This window comes from Musca vetustissima, unplaced genomic scaffold (assembly GCF_032173495.1).
Source record: "Musca vetustissima isolate MV318-11 ecotype Yass unplaced genomic scaffold, APGP_CSIRO_Mvet_v1 utg6601, whole genome shotgun sequence".
Taxonomy (NCBI): Eukaryota; Metazoa; Arthropoda; class Insecta; order Diptera; family Muscidae; genus Musca; species Musca vetustissima.
The window spans coordinates 4,615-20,703 of record NW_026878470.1 but is presented as its reverse complement, the minus strand read 5'-3'; the positions used below and the strand labels follow the sequence as shown (position 1 = coordinate 20,703).

General features: G+C 33.9%; 1 protein-coding gene across 1 annotated transcript in view; it reads right to left on the bottom strand.

Annotated features, from left to right (window-relative positions):
• The window catches only part of LOC133323229 (uncharacterized), a gene marked incomplete at its 5' end in the record, with an annotated part of 28,934 nt that extends 16,153 nt beyond the window's left edge, over window positions 1-12,781 (bottom strand). The window contains one exon of the mRNA XM_061532187.1: window positions 12,734-12,781. Coding sequence (XP_061388171.1) covers window positions 12,734-12,781 — 48 coding nt within the window. The remainder of the gene's footprint in view (window positions 1-12,733) is intronic.
• Between the last annotated feature and the right edge of the window lie 3,308 nt (window positions 12,782-16,089).

Genomic DNA, 16,089 nt, shown 5'->3' with positions numbered 1-16,089 from the left:
TTCAGAGTTTTAGTTCCAACCGTTCCGGTGTAATACAGTTTTTAGTACTATTTAGTACCATGTCAGTACTAATTTCTAAAATATATTTTTACACATCATTCTATTTATTTAAGTTCAATATCAAGTTTCAGATATGTATGTCCATTCAAATATAATTTTTTTTATAATATAACTTTTTAATACCTCTTAGTACTAAATTCCAAATTTTTTCACACATAGCACTTCGCTTATCTTATGCAAAGGTGCATACCAAATTTAAGAGATCTACGTCTAACCGTTCCCGCGTAATACAGTTTTTAGTACCTTTTAGTAAGAAAAAAAGAAAAAGCCGCCTTAACACGCCTACGCACCGAATCCGACCTACATGCCAAATTTCAAGTTCCTAGCTTTAGCCGTTTCGTCTGGGCGTTGATGATCAGTCAGTCACTTATAACGCAACTCTTATATATATAGATGACATCAGTACTGAGAAGAAGAAGAAATGTGTTGGCCAACAGATTCTACTATGGTCTAAGTAAGCAATTTAGAAACAAGGCAACTCTCGCCAGACCAAACTCACACTCTACAAGACGCTGATACTACCCATGCTGGGGTATGGATCAGAAGCATAGGTATTTGCGCAAGCAGATGAGATAGCTCTTGGAGTGTTTGAGAGAAAAAATTCTCTGAAAAATCTATAGAACGATTTGCGTCGACGGTGAATTTCACAATCGTATGAATCCTGCATTTTAGCATCTATTCTCGGACATCGACGTTGGCTAAGTCATGTTGTGAGAATGGATGACGGTGCCCCAGCTTAAAATGCATATAAAAAGGAGCCAACTGATGGTTAACGCAGAATGGGAAGGCCACGAATTCGATGGAAAGATCAAGTGGAAAACAGCATGTCGAAGCATGGTATTTCAAATTGGAAGAGCTGTGCGCAAGACCGACGCGCTTGGAAATCTTTTTTAAGCTCGGCTTATGGAACAAATGTTCTGTCACAAGCCAGCTAAGTAAGCAACCCTATATGAAGTCCCATGTCATTTTTAAAATGTTCATGGTGATAGACAAATTTTCGTACCATAGTGGCTGTAATTTATTATTAAAGGTTCTTGGTGGGTTAACAACACTTTTGGAGAATATTGACAATATGGTCTATCCTTTGACCAAATCTGCACATACTTCAGCCCAATGAGGTGTTTTCCTAGGATCGGAAACTGTCGAAATATAGATAAAATATTTGTATTCCTATGAAGATTCTAAGGTATTTTGAGCCAATTTGAGGTTTTATTTGGTTGGGGAAAAATAAATCCATTATTTTTTTGGTAGATTGATGTACTGATAGATTTCTCGTAAAGTATCGATCAAACAATTTCAGATGTATGCTCTTTGGAAGGATGACAAGGGTGACACAGTAAAATTATGTTGTTGTTTTTAGACTGGTGCCTCCAGTTGTGAGTTACAGGATGTTAAAAATGGAGGTGAACAAAGAGAAAATTCGGTACATTTTACAGCATTTCTTGGACAAAGGCGAAAATGCTAGCCAAGCGGCTAAAATTGTGAATGGTGTTTTTGGTTCCGATACTGTAACAACCAATTATGTGCAATTTTGGTTTCGTAAATTCCATTCAGAAATTTTTGATGTTAAAAATGCTCCTGCACAGGTAGACCGGTCGTCGATAAAAATGAAGAAATGATCGAAGTTGACCGACATGGTAGCAATCATGGTAACATAGCCCAGGAGCTAAAAATCTACCATAAAACTGTTTTAAACCATTTACACACAAAAAAAATGGATTTCATTTTCCCCAACCTAAAACATCTGGCGGTTGGATAATAGGGTATACATTAAAGATCGCTTGTTTATATTTTTATTGGAACGTCTAGAGAGTTATTTTATGGGCCAAAGGTCCACTAAATGGCAATACTGTAAGAAGTTATAGTCAGAGTAACTTTGGAGCAAAATATATAAAAAAAATATATATAAAAAAAATCGATGAAGGTTCCGCAATAAAAATCGCGAAACTGATTTATAATAACTGGTTTATTTTGAAATATAATTTTCTAAATGTCCCACACATGGCATTGTAGACGTTTATCAAATTTGCAATCTTTAATTTCCATTTGTGTGACATTTGTCAAAAGCATTATCAAAAAAAAAAAAAAAAACGAAAGATTATTATGCAATAACTTATTATCCACAAATCAAATCATACATCATTCCATTATCACCTAATTGAGCATTTCATTTCCCATTGCATTGCGACCAGAACATTCAATTTCTGATGACAAATAACCCATAATGGGTTTATAACTCCCCACTTTCAAACAAAAAAACTTATCTTCATTCGCTTTATGATAAGGACAGGCCATGCGTAACACCTGATTGCGATTTCTATTCATTTCTTTTATCAATTCTGTGCTAATTTTTTGCAATAGGGGAAATGTTCTAGAACTGCACGACGATGAAATTGCAAATTCAAATATTTAGCACATGTGAATTGTTTCAGCTGAGGGAATTCACACACACATACATACAAATGTACATATGTTTGGGGGAATACAATAAGGGCGGGGTAGGTGGAGGCGGAGAACTATTCTCAAGTGCAGTTTAATGTTCATCATGTGATAATAATAATAGAAAGTCTACAACAACATTATTGTTTGTTCCAATGAAAGTTGTTTGATTTGATCTGCCATATGTGATAAGAGAAAGAACAACAACAACATCAGCATTGAAGAGTTGTATTTTAGTTCCAGAACAAAAAAAATTGGTTGAAGTGGTTCGTATGTTTAATTGATAAGGGCAGTAAAGGGGGCTTGGCAACATCGAAACGTGTCTGACATTGATTATCCATTTCGTCTATCAAACCGAACAACCAAAATTCAGTTGGAGTGATATATTTCTTTTATTTTTGACGTGACTAAGCAAAAGGGCTGTGAACCTAGAAATATGTATGTCGCTGTATTTACAAGTATATTAGATGGGGCCGATAAAAAAGTATTTTATAGTTTGACTTAAAATAAAAAAATACATGAATTTGGAAAAAATCGAAAAATTATCCAAACACATATTTTACGAGCGCCTAGAAACAACATATGTCCGTTGCCCTGGCCATGACATTAAAATTCTGCTAGGAGATTTTAATGCAAAAATCAGAAGGGAAAATATTTTTGGTCCCACCGTCGGAAAATTTAGCCTCCATGAAGGAACATCCGACAACGGCATGAGGTTTATTGACTTCGCGTCAGCACAAAATATGGTAGTTTAGCAGCATCAGATTCAAACATCTCGATATATACAAGGTCACCTGGATTTCTCCCGATCAAGCAACAAGAAATCAAAATTGATCATGTTGTGAAAGAGGGAAGGTATTCATCCAGTGTTTTAGACGTTCGATCGATACGAGGAGCGGATATCGATTCGGACCATTACCTTGTGACAGTGAAGGTTCGCATCCGTCGCAAAGGTGCGATCTAATGTAACACGGAAAATCGACGTCGAAAAAGTGCAAGCACAACAGATAGCAGAAGCATAATCCGTCCCGATAATAATGTAGAAGCACAATGGCAAAGAATTGTCCACTCCCTACAAATTGCCGCAAAAGCAACACATGGATACCAAACACCACCATTAAGAAACCCATGGTACGATCAGGAGTGTCGTAATGCTACTGATGTGAAAAACGCAGGGCAACCCTGCAAACTGTAACAACACATAATGCGATGGAGGATTATCGGGAGAAAAGTGGAGAGGAAAAACGTATTTTCACAGAAAACAAGAAAAACGTGAGCGTGAGGAAATCAATATGTACAGGAGTCACAATGAAGTCTGGAAATTTTACCAACGTGTAAAACAGCAAACCGAAGGCTTTGGTGCAGGCACATCCTCCTGATGAAAATGGAAACCTGGTAACATATAGAGATAGGGAGGTACCGAATAGTGGCGGTGAAGAAGATACCCCAGAACCAATAAGAGATGTCGGTATAGATTGCATACTACCTAGCCAAGATGAGGTCAGAATAGCAAGTAATCGACTGAAGAATAATATAGCAGCAGGTGCCGATGGATTACCAGCCGAACAATTCAAGACCGATGATCAGATGCTGATCACGAGCATGCATCAGCTGATTTGTACAATTTGGAGGAGAGGAATACATGCCCAATGATTGGAACCTGAGACGATATGTGGCAAATATAGAGGAATAAGTCTCCTTACCATCGCATATAAAGTGCTATTCAGCGTACTGTGTTAACGACTGAAGCCAATGGTCAATGACATTATTGGACCATACCAATGCGGCTTCATGCCTGGTAAATCGACCATATTGACCAGATTTTCACCCTGCGCCAGATCCTGGAAAAACCCCACAAAAAATACATCGACACATTCTACCAATTCGTCGACTATAAAGCCGCATTCGACAGCCTTATCCGTTCAGAGGTGTTTAAAGCCATGTCTGCGTTCGACATTCCTGCAAAATTAATAAAGCTATGCAGGATTACTTTAACTGACACAAGGTCAGCAGTTAAAGCCGGAAAGGGCCTATTGGAGCCCTTTAATATCGAACGAGGGTTAAGACAAGTTGACATTTTGTCGTGTGACATCCTGCTGGAAAAGGTCATATGAGATGCAAAGGTGAACAGTGAAATGACACTCTGTACACCCAACAACACATGTTACTCATTTACGCCGACGACATCGGCATAATGAGTCAAACATTGCGAGCGGTAAAAGCTGCCTTTGAGCTAATTGGAGTATTTTAGACAAAAATTTCTCCGAAGATCTATGGGCTGATCGGGGTAGACGATGAATATCGTAGTCGAATGAATCATGAGATATACCATATAATTTTCGGACATCGACATAGTCAGACGGATCGAGCTGCAGCGACTATGTTGGCTAGGTCATGCTGTGAGAATGGATGAGGATTCCCCCACTCAAAAGGCGAACCAAGTGATGGTTCACGATGGTTCAAAAGGGGAAGGCCACGATTCCGATGGAAAGATCAAGTAGAAGACAACATCTCGAAACATGGTCTTTCAAATTGAATGAGGTGCGCACAAGACCGACGCGCTTGGAAATCTTTTTTAAGCTCGGCTAATTGGGACAACCGTTCTGCCATAAGCCAGCTAAGTAAGTATGTGTCAATATTAACCCTTTCAGTGTTTTTGTCGAATATATTCGACATTTAAAATTACTCTCTTCCTTTGCAATTTTTCATATGATTTTAAGTAAAAAAATTTTAGTTTTTTATTCCGACAAATTTTTTTTTACATTGAAAGGGTTAACCCTCACACAAAATTTCAAAATTCTAGCTTCATACGTTTCGTCTGGGTGTTGATTGTCGAGATAATGGTGGTTCGAGTTATGGAAATTTGATTGTAATTTTGCGTAACTCATTTGTATCCAACACAATTTGCACGTTCCACTCTAATAAACAAAGATGACACAACGTTAAAAAAACAAACAAGAAGTTGAGTGTTAATTAATAATCATCGTTGCTAATTGAACAACACGAGTTGTTTGAACCCAACAACAAAAACAGCAACGGTGTCATACGTGCAGTTCCTCACAAACACATTCGACCCATACATTCGTCATTTACCGGCACATTAACTGCTCTGTGGTTGTGTTACTGAGCACAAAGTTGAGAAGTAAAAGAAAGAAAAAAACCTAACTAAAATGAGTAAGCGATACGCTGCAGGGTATTATCTCTACAACTAATAACAGACTTCGAATGGTATTAGTACAAATTCTAATTGCCAGTTAGCGGCTATGAGTTGTATGTTTGTTTTTTTGTTCCCATCCAAGAGCTAATATTATATTGTTGTAGATAGTGGAGTCATATTTAATAAAAATCGGTAATGATTTTTTTTATAAATGGGAAAAAATAATAGAAATAGTAAACGAAAGTTAAGCCGGAAAATAAATTTGTTGATAACATAAATTGAAAACAATTGCTGGGATTGATTTTTTAATATGACAGAAGAAATGATAGAAATTTAGAAGAAAAACGACTAAAAGAGACATACTGTCCCCATCAAGGTAGATATATAAGGTAGCCGCATCGGCGAATTGGTAACATGATATGTCAAAATTTGTAAACAAAGCGATTATACATTAATTCGCAGTGACATATAACATTTGAAACATTTGAGTGTAATATTTGTTTACATTTTTAAAATTCCATAATTTTTCTCAAATAAAGTATTTATCGGGCATGTTCCGGCATTCACTTCAACGGCAGAAGTGTATCGAACACACGCCGAGGTGTTCTGTAACACACTTTACATCCATTTGAGGTGTATTCTTTACACTTACATTTCCATAGTGAGAGTCGGGTGTATTCATGTTTTTTCATATAAAAGAAAATCTTTTTTGAAATAAAAAACGCACATGATGATAGATTGATATGTTATTATTGCGTATAATTTGTTTAAAATCGCAAAAAGTACATGAAACACCATTAAAACAAATTCTAAATAGATACTAAGGTTTGTTTTGAATTTTCTTCAACTGAATTTCTTGCTTGACACAAACAGCTGATTTGAAGTAAGGCCGAAGAAGATAAGGTTACCAAAGGTTCCCCTTAAATCAATCAACAAATTAATGATATTACAGAGTTTTTCATACATATATTTTGTGTTGCAAATAATAAAATATTAAAAAATAATAATAAAATTGTCGTTAGAATTAACGAAATTACTAAAAAATACAGAAACAATGTTAAAAACGAATACAGTTATATTGTATGGCAACACTATTTCTGCAAAGTACCATGTCGACGTTTATTTTTGTCGCAGTTCAAAATTTCAATTCACGTGAGAAGCAGAACGGGAGGTAGCTTCTGAGGTGAAGTGTATGTGTGAAGTGAAAAGAACACACCGTGAGTTCCAGAACATACCCGTATAAATTAAATATGACGCAAGGGATCTTTAAAAATGGCTTGCAATGGATAATTTTTTGGTACACACAGAACTGGACCCATAATCAACATAGTTCGGGAAGTTTTTTAAAGCATCTGAGTGGTCAAGACTTAACAAAATATTGCATTATATTCAAAATTGTGAAATTACAACCGAAATCGAACGTATTACTACATGGAAGCTGGAGCAACTGACAGATTTTTTAAAATACCAAAGTCCAAATTCAAGAAATATTTTTGAATTCTGCCTGATTGGTGTTCAATAATAGACCTTCAAAAAGTGATTTTGGTTCCATTGTTTATATGGTTGTATCATCTTTATCAAAAGAATGTGTGGAAGCTATCGTTTCGGATCGGAATATACCCTCACCGCCAAATAAACGAATTAAACTCTCGGTTCAATATAGAACCACCTGACCATGAAGGATATAATTTTATTTGAAATGTACCAAATGCCTTTGTATAAAAGATTATAATGTATAATTATAATAAACCAAAATATCTATAGAAGACAAACATATCTCTTCATAAAATCAAAAATCCAATAGTTCAATCAAAGACCACAAAATCATTTTATGTAGTACCGAAAATTATTCATAATTTTGTCTTAGGGACCAAAAATTCCTCTTTACATATTAAATACAGCAGGACATCCATTCTATAAGGCAACACGTCTTCCTATCGAAGACTTTATGATTTGTATTTATTTAAAAATTGTCTTCTGAAATAGTTTTTTTACGGCGAATTCAAACATCAACAAATTGTTGTGACATATAATGTTACCATCACCTGGCTCGATACGGTTACCTGGTTAATATACCTTGGTCCCCATTATGAATATCGATCCACGTTTAGGTATATTTCTCCATATAACGGTATTTTGAGGATTTTAGACACATTTTCCAATTGAGTGAGCAGCAGTAAATTTTCCTTGCCAGATTGGGCACATAAAATTTATCACAATTTCCGGATCTTAGGTAAATGTAGTAACGATGATTATTTAGTATTATTGATGGTTATAAAATTATCATTAATTCATTTGTCGTATAGGTCCACATTTATGGTATATATGAAACATCAATGCAAATAAATTTCAGTGTTCCTATAGTTAGTTTTGGATTATCAAGTTCACGTAGAGGTTCGATCTTTCTCGTTCCTTTTTTAAAACGGAACTAGTCGTTAAAATAGTTCATTTCATCCATATAGTTCCGACTCCTAGATAGTTCATTTGATGTTAAAATTCAGAAGCTACCGCATTCAACAACAGTTGATCTCCTTCAATTAATCAGTAAAAGGAACTATAGGAACTAAAGAATTGGACCTAGTTCATATCGTTCCTTTATGGGAATATGTCCAATGAATTAGTTCGTTTCGGAAACCAACTCTAGTGGAGCTGTATACACCTATAGTTTTTTGTAAGAATCTATTGTTATTAAGCAGATGAACTGGACCAAAAGCAAGATTGAAAAAGTTGACAGTACATGCAATGTGGATGGTTGATCATGACTGATACATCAATACAATATGTAAATGGGTCTCATACACGAATATGAATTCGTATTGCCATCACCACACTAAAGGTTAGAAATGTCGCGAAATGTAATCCAGAATCGGGTTTTAGTTCCACAGCAAGATAAAATTCTGTGATAGTTTTGTAGGGTGAGTCCAGTCCAAAACTGTATTACGAGGGAACTGTTAGAAGTAGAACTCTGAAATTTGGTATGCAGCTTTGTCTATGATAAACGAAGTGCTAATAGGTACTAGTACTAATAGGTACTAAAAAGTATTAAATATTATATTTGAATGGAATCGGTAGTCATAAATATCTGAAACTTGGTATGTAGCTTAAGCTATTACAAATAGAATGATGTGCAAAAATACGTTTTGAAAATTAGTACTAAAAAGGTATTACGCGGGAACGGTTGGAAGTAGAACTCTGAAAATTAGTAGGTAGCTTTGTCAATGATAAGATGATGGGAGAAAAACATATTGGAATTTAATACTAAGAGGTACTAAATATTATATTTGAATGAAATCCGCAGTGAATTTACATATGACATACTTTAAGTTTGATTTAAATATTTTATTGCTGTTTTGCTGTACCAAGTCATTATGTTGAAACCCGCATACCCCGCCCCCAGCTTTGAATAAGGCTTGGCATTTTTAAACACTTTTTTACAGTGATTATGTTCAAATATTTATATATTTTATTCATACATATCAGAAATGTACTTATTTATTAAAAAAAAATATCAAAAATGTTCGAAATTTACAAAATTCATTATAGTCCAAAAAGGCATAAAATCAAAAATTAATATAGTGAAAATTACAGTTAATTCCGTAGTCTTATTAATCCATTTCAAATGTAGAGATATCGAAGCCAAAAGTTAACAAATCCGTTTTTACTGGAGTTTACTGGGCATGTTGAAAGGTGCACCATCTGTGGCACTTTACGGAAATTTATGATCATTTTTAAATAGGTAATATATATATGAAAGAAAATACATTAATGTTTGAAATGATTGTCGGAATGCAAAAAAATGTTTAATGAAAGAAAACGATCACTGAATTCTTCCTGCGCCCTTAAAAAATTAAAAACTTACAAAGGCACTGCGAAAACAGCTAAACAAATTTTCACTCATCAACATTTTGTCGACAACTAAAAAGTTAAGTTGCTAGAGAACAAGATTACCATAAAAAATGTTGCAGGTTGGAAAAGTTTTAAACCTAGATTTTATGAGCGGTGTTCAAGGATGTACCACGTTCAAAGGTGCACCACGGGGGAGGGGTGCCCCCTCTCCCCTACTAAATAGTACTAAACCTGCAAGGGGCATGTATAAACAAATTTTGGAAATTAGTACTAAATGTACTAAAAAGTACTTAATATTATATAGCAATGGAAGATGTAGGGCTAGATATCTGCAACTTGGTAAAAAAGAATAATGGGAAAAAAAATTTTTTTGGAAATTGTACTAAAATGTTATAAATAATAAAACAATAATACAATAGTTTTAAATATTAGATTTTAATGGAAACGGTAGCGATTGAAATCTAAAGCGTAATATGTAGATTAACTATTATAAATAGATTAACTATATACTAAATATTGTACCACATTGAAAGGTAAGATAAATAAATGTAAATGTTGGTATATTAGTACTAAGGGTAGGACACTTTTTTACTCAATTAACAGGTGAATGATAACTTATGATTAAAATTACAAACATTAATTAAGTTAATGAGTTCCATTTTTTAAATGGTATCTTACAATCATACTCAATTTGGCATACTCTGTTCTAAATAGTGTACTGATTTTTTAATTGGTTATAAAAGACACAGAAGCTACTAAATATTATACATGGTTATTGAGTGATTAGAAGTAGTAAAGTTATGAATTTCTGTATGTGGTTTCTAAAAAGAAGTATTTAGAGTTGGGTAGTTCCGGAACGAACTAGTTCATTGGAACTATTCCGAGAGAGGAACGATCAGAACTAGTTCCTGCTCTGTAATTAATATAGTTCATTTTTCTTTATTTCGTTCCTTTATTCCCATATTCTTCATTCGTTCGTATTTCAAATTTTGTGTAAATAGTTAAATTGTATTTTTATTTTGTTTTAAATATTTTTATTTATTTATAAAAAAAGTATTTTGTGCTTATCGTCCTGCAGTTGAACTCTTTACCTTCATTTTTGCACAATTTTCAATTTTTGTATTTATTAACAAGTCAACACGGAACTATGTGAGCGAAAAAAAAACAAAAAGAACGGTGAAAGAGAGCGATTCAAAGGAACTATGTAGGTGTCGGAACTATATGGAGCAAAGGAACTATATTGAGTAAAGGAACTTTATGGAGCAAAGGAACTACATATGGAAAAAACGAAAAAAGAACGATGAAAGAGAGAGATTCAAAAGAACTATGTAGGAGTCGGAACTATATGGAGCAAAGGAACTGTATAGAGTAGAGGAACTATATGGAACAAAGGAACTACATTAAGGAACTAGTTCCTTTTTAAAAAAGGAACTCTAGAAGTATAATTACTCCCAGCGCCATCTACAAGTAAATAGTCTGAACAATATACCAATTGTACACCTAAGTCTGTTTTTACACGGTAGATTGGTTCCAGAAGAAGCCGTGTAAAAAAAGACATTGATCTTATACATAAAGGGAATTCCCCTAAATTAGTGCTAGTCACATTTGATTTGACCAGTAAAAATTGTTTGTACGCGCTAAAGGGGAATTCACTTAAATCTTTAAGCTAGTGTTCGCAAACTATCGATACTATCGATGGTATCAGACTTTTTTCTTTCATAAATACTTTTTTGTGATATGAACATACTTCGCAAAAATTAAATTTGACAAAAAAATTTAAGTACATAAAATTTCAAATCGTGCTAAATGGAATAAAATCGTCTAAAAAAATTAAAAATATTCAATTTTCAAACCGTGTACAAAAATACCGTGTAAAAACAGACTTAGGTGTATGTTCATAGAAAATCGTATGATTTGTATATACCATAACATAGCATACGATTTTCTATAAACATACAATTGGTTTATTTTGCAGATTTTTTACTTTGTGAGACCATAACCATGTAAAAAAGTCATCCAATCCAAACGGGGGTTTAAGAAGATGTGAGATGTTCCTGAAAGGAGCACTGAAGCGTAGGAGGTCACATCTGGATGATGGAGTTCAAGTTTTCAAGGTATCACAATTGGAGTGAAAAAAGAACTTCGACAATTTTCAACTCATGTTGGAGAGTACTTTGGAAAAAAAACTATTATGTGATTATGAATATTAGCAATTTTATTAATTGCGCAGAAATGAATGGAGTAGCCCTCGTATATATGTAATCATGTGTAATTAGTTGCACATAATGACATTTTTTTATTTTTTTAGATTTTTGGGTTTTGTTTCGTAATTTTTTTTACACACATTTCTTTTATACAGAGACATACATTGTGAAGTGTTGCAATTAAAAAAATTTTTAAATAGAACTGAAATGAGATACTGTTAAATGTATACATACAATTATACATTTAACAGTAGCTACATTTTAAACAATGTATACACGAATTTAATGAATATATAATTATATCGTCATTATGACTGTGTTTCTCAAATGAGGGTATTATAAATACATTATAGAGACAGGCAAAATAAGTACATAATTCGAATTCATTATAACCTTTAATTATTTTTATTATTAGATTTGTTTGTTTTTATGATGAAATAAAATTTTGCATACGTAATCAGAAGTTTTTATAAATACACAACTATTAACAATTTCAAAAGAAAAAGAAGACAGGAAGGAAAAGTCCTAAGTCGGACGGGTCGACTTTAGGATACCCACACTACATTGGGTATATACAAGAGGTTCTCTAAGAATCTTGTTGTAACGCATAATAACACATAAAATAATTATTCTAGGCTCATTTATAGTTCCCATGATGATATGCTAAATTCTGTCACTAAACAAACGTGAAATATAATTCGATACAAAAATATCAAAAATCAAAAAAAAAAATTGTCTGCCGTTATATGTACACATAGATAAAATAAAACACATCGTTTTGAAAAAAGTCCTATATTAAAAACAAATCAGATTTTTTCATATTTATTTCGATATTGTCATCTCTATACACAATATAATTTTATTTTTCGCCTAAAGGTATGCTTTACTTTTACTTTCGTTTGTGTGTTGTTTAGAAAAGCTTTCACATATTGAAAAGCTTTCTCTTTGTGTGCTGCATTTATCCGTTATCAACACATTTATGGCGTTTTTGCATTTAAATGGAAATAAATTGTTTAGTAGTACTTACCGCATCTCATCGACGGCCAATGATAAATACCATAAGGCGAACATATTGCTAAAAATAGAGGGGAATAGAATAATGGAGATTAATATATGAAACATTGCAATTTTTATACCCTCCACCATAGTATGGAGGGTATATTAGTTTTGTTTTTCCGTTTGTAACGCATCGACATAATCATTTCCGACCCTATAAAGTATATATATTATTGATCAGCGTAAAATTCTATGACGATTTAAGCATGTCCGTCTGGCTGTTGTTATCACTCTAGCGTCTAAACGAATTGAGATAGATCGCCAAAATTTTGCATAGAGTCGCCTTTTGTCTGCAGGCAGGTCAAGTTCGATGATGGGCAACATCGGTCCACGTTTAGGCATAGCACCCATATAACGGTACCTCATAATTTTCAGTATTTTGGGGGTTTTGGTTCTATTTTTCCACCGAATTGGCTGTAATTTAGTATTTTGAGTTCTTAATAGGTACCAAATCTCTCCACAAAAAATTATGAATATAGATCAATTTGTTCGGGTAGCCCCCATATAAGGGTAAGGTCTTCAGCGCGTTTTCAACCGAATTCGCTGCAAATTGGTATTTTGTAGTTGTATATGGTAACAAATCTCCCTACTAAAAATTATTAATATTTGCCCCCTTTTTGGCGTAGTCCCCATATAACCCCCTTTTTTATATTAAAATAGTTATCTGATTTGTTCGGTGTTTTGGGTTTGGTTCTAAGACTCTGTTGTAATCACTTCACCTGCGGAGGATAGAACGTAAGGTTCGATAATGTACTATATATGAACTATAGCCCGGATTTAGGCCTAGGCCTAGCCCATGTGTGGGACGTACCAGAATGAGTGGACCGATATTTCCCATCTTCGAACTTGAACAAAATTTAGATGAAATCAAAATTTTCTGAATTGGATTTGGTCCAAAGAACGTGGGGTCTAGAACCAATATTTCGACGAGGCACATTTTCACTGTACCAAAGTGTATGCACCCTCATTAGCCATAAGGCTGAGGATATAAATTTTCATTAAAAATTGCTGAAATTTGTATTTGGTGTACATTATGGTTTTCTACAGTTTGTAGAAAGGTCACTTTTTGGTATGTTCCCTTTATTTTATGGTGGAGGGTATCAAAAGTTCGGTCCGGCCGAACTTAACGCTTTTTCACTTGTCATATATAAAATATTTTCGTAGAGTAGATAAGATAAGATAACAAATATTAATAAACTGTATACGGAATAGGAAATATGTACTATTGAAATTCCAAATGGATGCCGTCATAAATTATTTTAATGGGCATATGTTTAATACGTCATTGGGATAGATAACCTGTAGATAAAATTAAATAAAAACACCGATTGCATTCTCCCAAAATGACCTTCGATTAGCATTTTGAGGCCATTTTTCCAAAAATCACAGATTGAAACAATATGTTTCCTGTTCATGTGGATGTCGCCAAAATGAACTGTGGGGGTTTAGCTCGTCTATCGTAGAGAGCAAACACAACAATCTCAAAAAATCTGTCCGAACAGGCCACCATTTAGACTATATGCAAGAGGTGTTTCTATGAACGATTTGAACCAAATTTAGCAAATGTTCAGCTCATCGAACAGGCGTTGTAATTTTATAGCACCATTCAAATGATGTCAGAGGAAGTTAAAAATGCGATCTTCATATTTATATGTATATATATCAAGGTGCGAAGAATGATTAAAATACACTCTTTCTCACTAATGCTCACGGGCGAGAATTCGAATGTTTTCAATTTATCGCGAATGATAAAGTAAGAATGAATGAACAAACATATGCAATCTCTCCCGAACGATAAAACTTCGCTGCAAGCGTCGTCGATTCATTCATTCATTCGCGAGCGAACATTCTTTGCTGAAGAACATTCTTTTGAAAAACTCAAAGAACAAATGTTCGCGAATGGTCGCGATTACTGTTAAAAACTTCCACAAACAAACAAATCATAAAAAAGTAAACACACACAACGAATGAATGTGTGTGTAGCAGAAAGTGTGTGAAATAACAAAACACATGTCCAATTGTTGTTGCTGTTTTGAACATTTGCGAGAATTCGGGAATGTTTGTTTTCATTAGTGAGAGAATGTCAGAAAGAATTTCAACCACCAAACGAAACGAACGATCATTGTTGTGTTCTCTCATTCGTTTGTTATGTGTGTGTGAACATTCTTTGGCGAATGCTCGTTTGGTAAAGAATTTATCGCCCTAAAAACATTCTTAAAATGAGCACAAAACGAAAAGAATGTATATTAATTCATTCGCGAGCGAATTTTTGCGCACCCTGATATATATTTATATCCGGTCGAATTAGGGCAATAATATGAAAATCGTACCGGTTTAAATCAAACTCGGCACAAGTGAATCTAACTTCAATTCGTTACGCTGTGCTTATTTTGCGAACAAACATCAGGTTTTTAGTGCACCATTTTTATAAAATCGTTCGAACCATATTAAACAAGGGACCCATATTGAACAAAACTTAACATTTCATTCTATACTCGGTTCGGTTCGCAATGCAAAATGTAATGTCATTCGGACGTACTTGTTGGGGACTTCGATGTTCCATTTACATGAATTTGGTCAAAAATATAGCAATGCGACAGAAGCACGATTTATATGAATTTGGAAGAAATTATATATGGTATCTATATATATATATACAATTGCCAGGGATGGTCCGTGTAACGATATTTTTTCGACTCTCAAAAAGTTGTAAATATCATATACCCATATAAAATGTAATAAATGTATTTAAGGTCATGTATTTCAATATTGTCACCATAGATTTCTTTCCCTACTAGAACTGATAAAAATTCTAAACTTTTTCGAGAAGAGAATTTTGAAATTATAAAAGGTAACAGCAAATTCTAGCTGATTTGATTCCGATGTAATACTAGTGCCAATATGAATTTGAATTATGTTTTTAAAAATCACACAACCGGGAAAATTGGGAACGCAATTATGTTCTTTATTAAATGTCCTCCCGTATTCATTTTACTCAATCTACCTGTTGGGAAATTTTGTTACCTTCCTTATTATTTTATATGGATTTGAGTAAAGCATATGTAATTTCCAAATTTATTACTGGAAAGAGCTATTTTGTCAAAAATCTAATGGTTTTGGGTCGGAAATGTATGTTTTGTAAACATTCCAAGAAACCTAATAGTACGTTTACATTTAACCGGATATCGTTAACCCAGTGGATTTCAATTGTCAATTCCTTTGCATATATGTCAAATAAATCCTCATAAAGTAGGTTAACCCGGTAAAATGTTGTAATGTATATGCCGTTTAAGATTTGTATCTGAACCTAAGATGGACTTAACCACT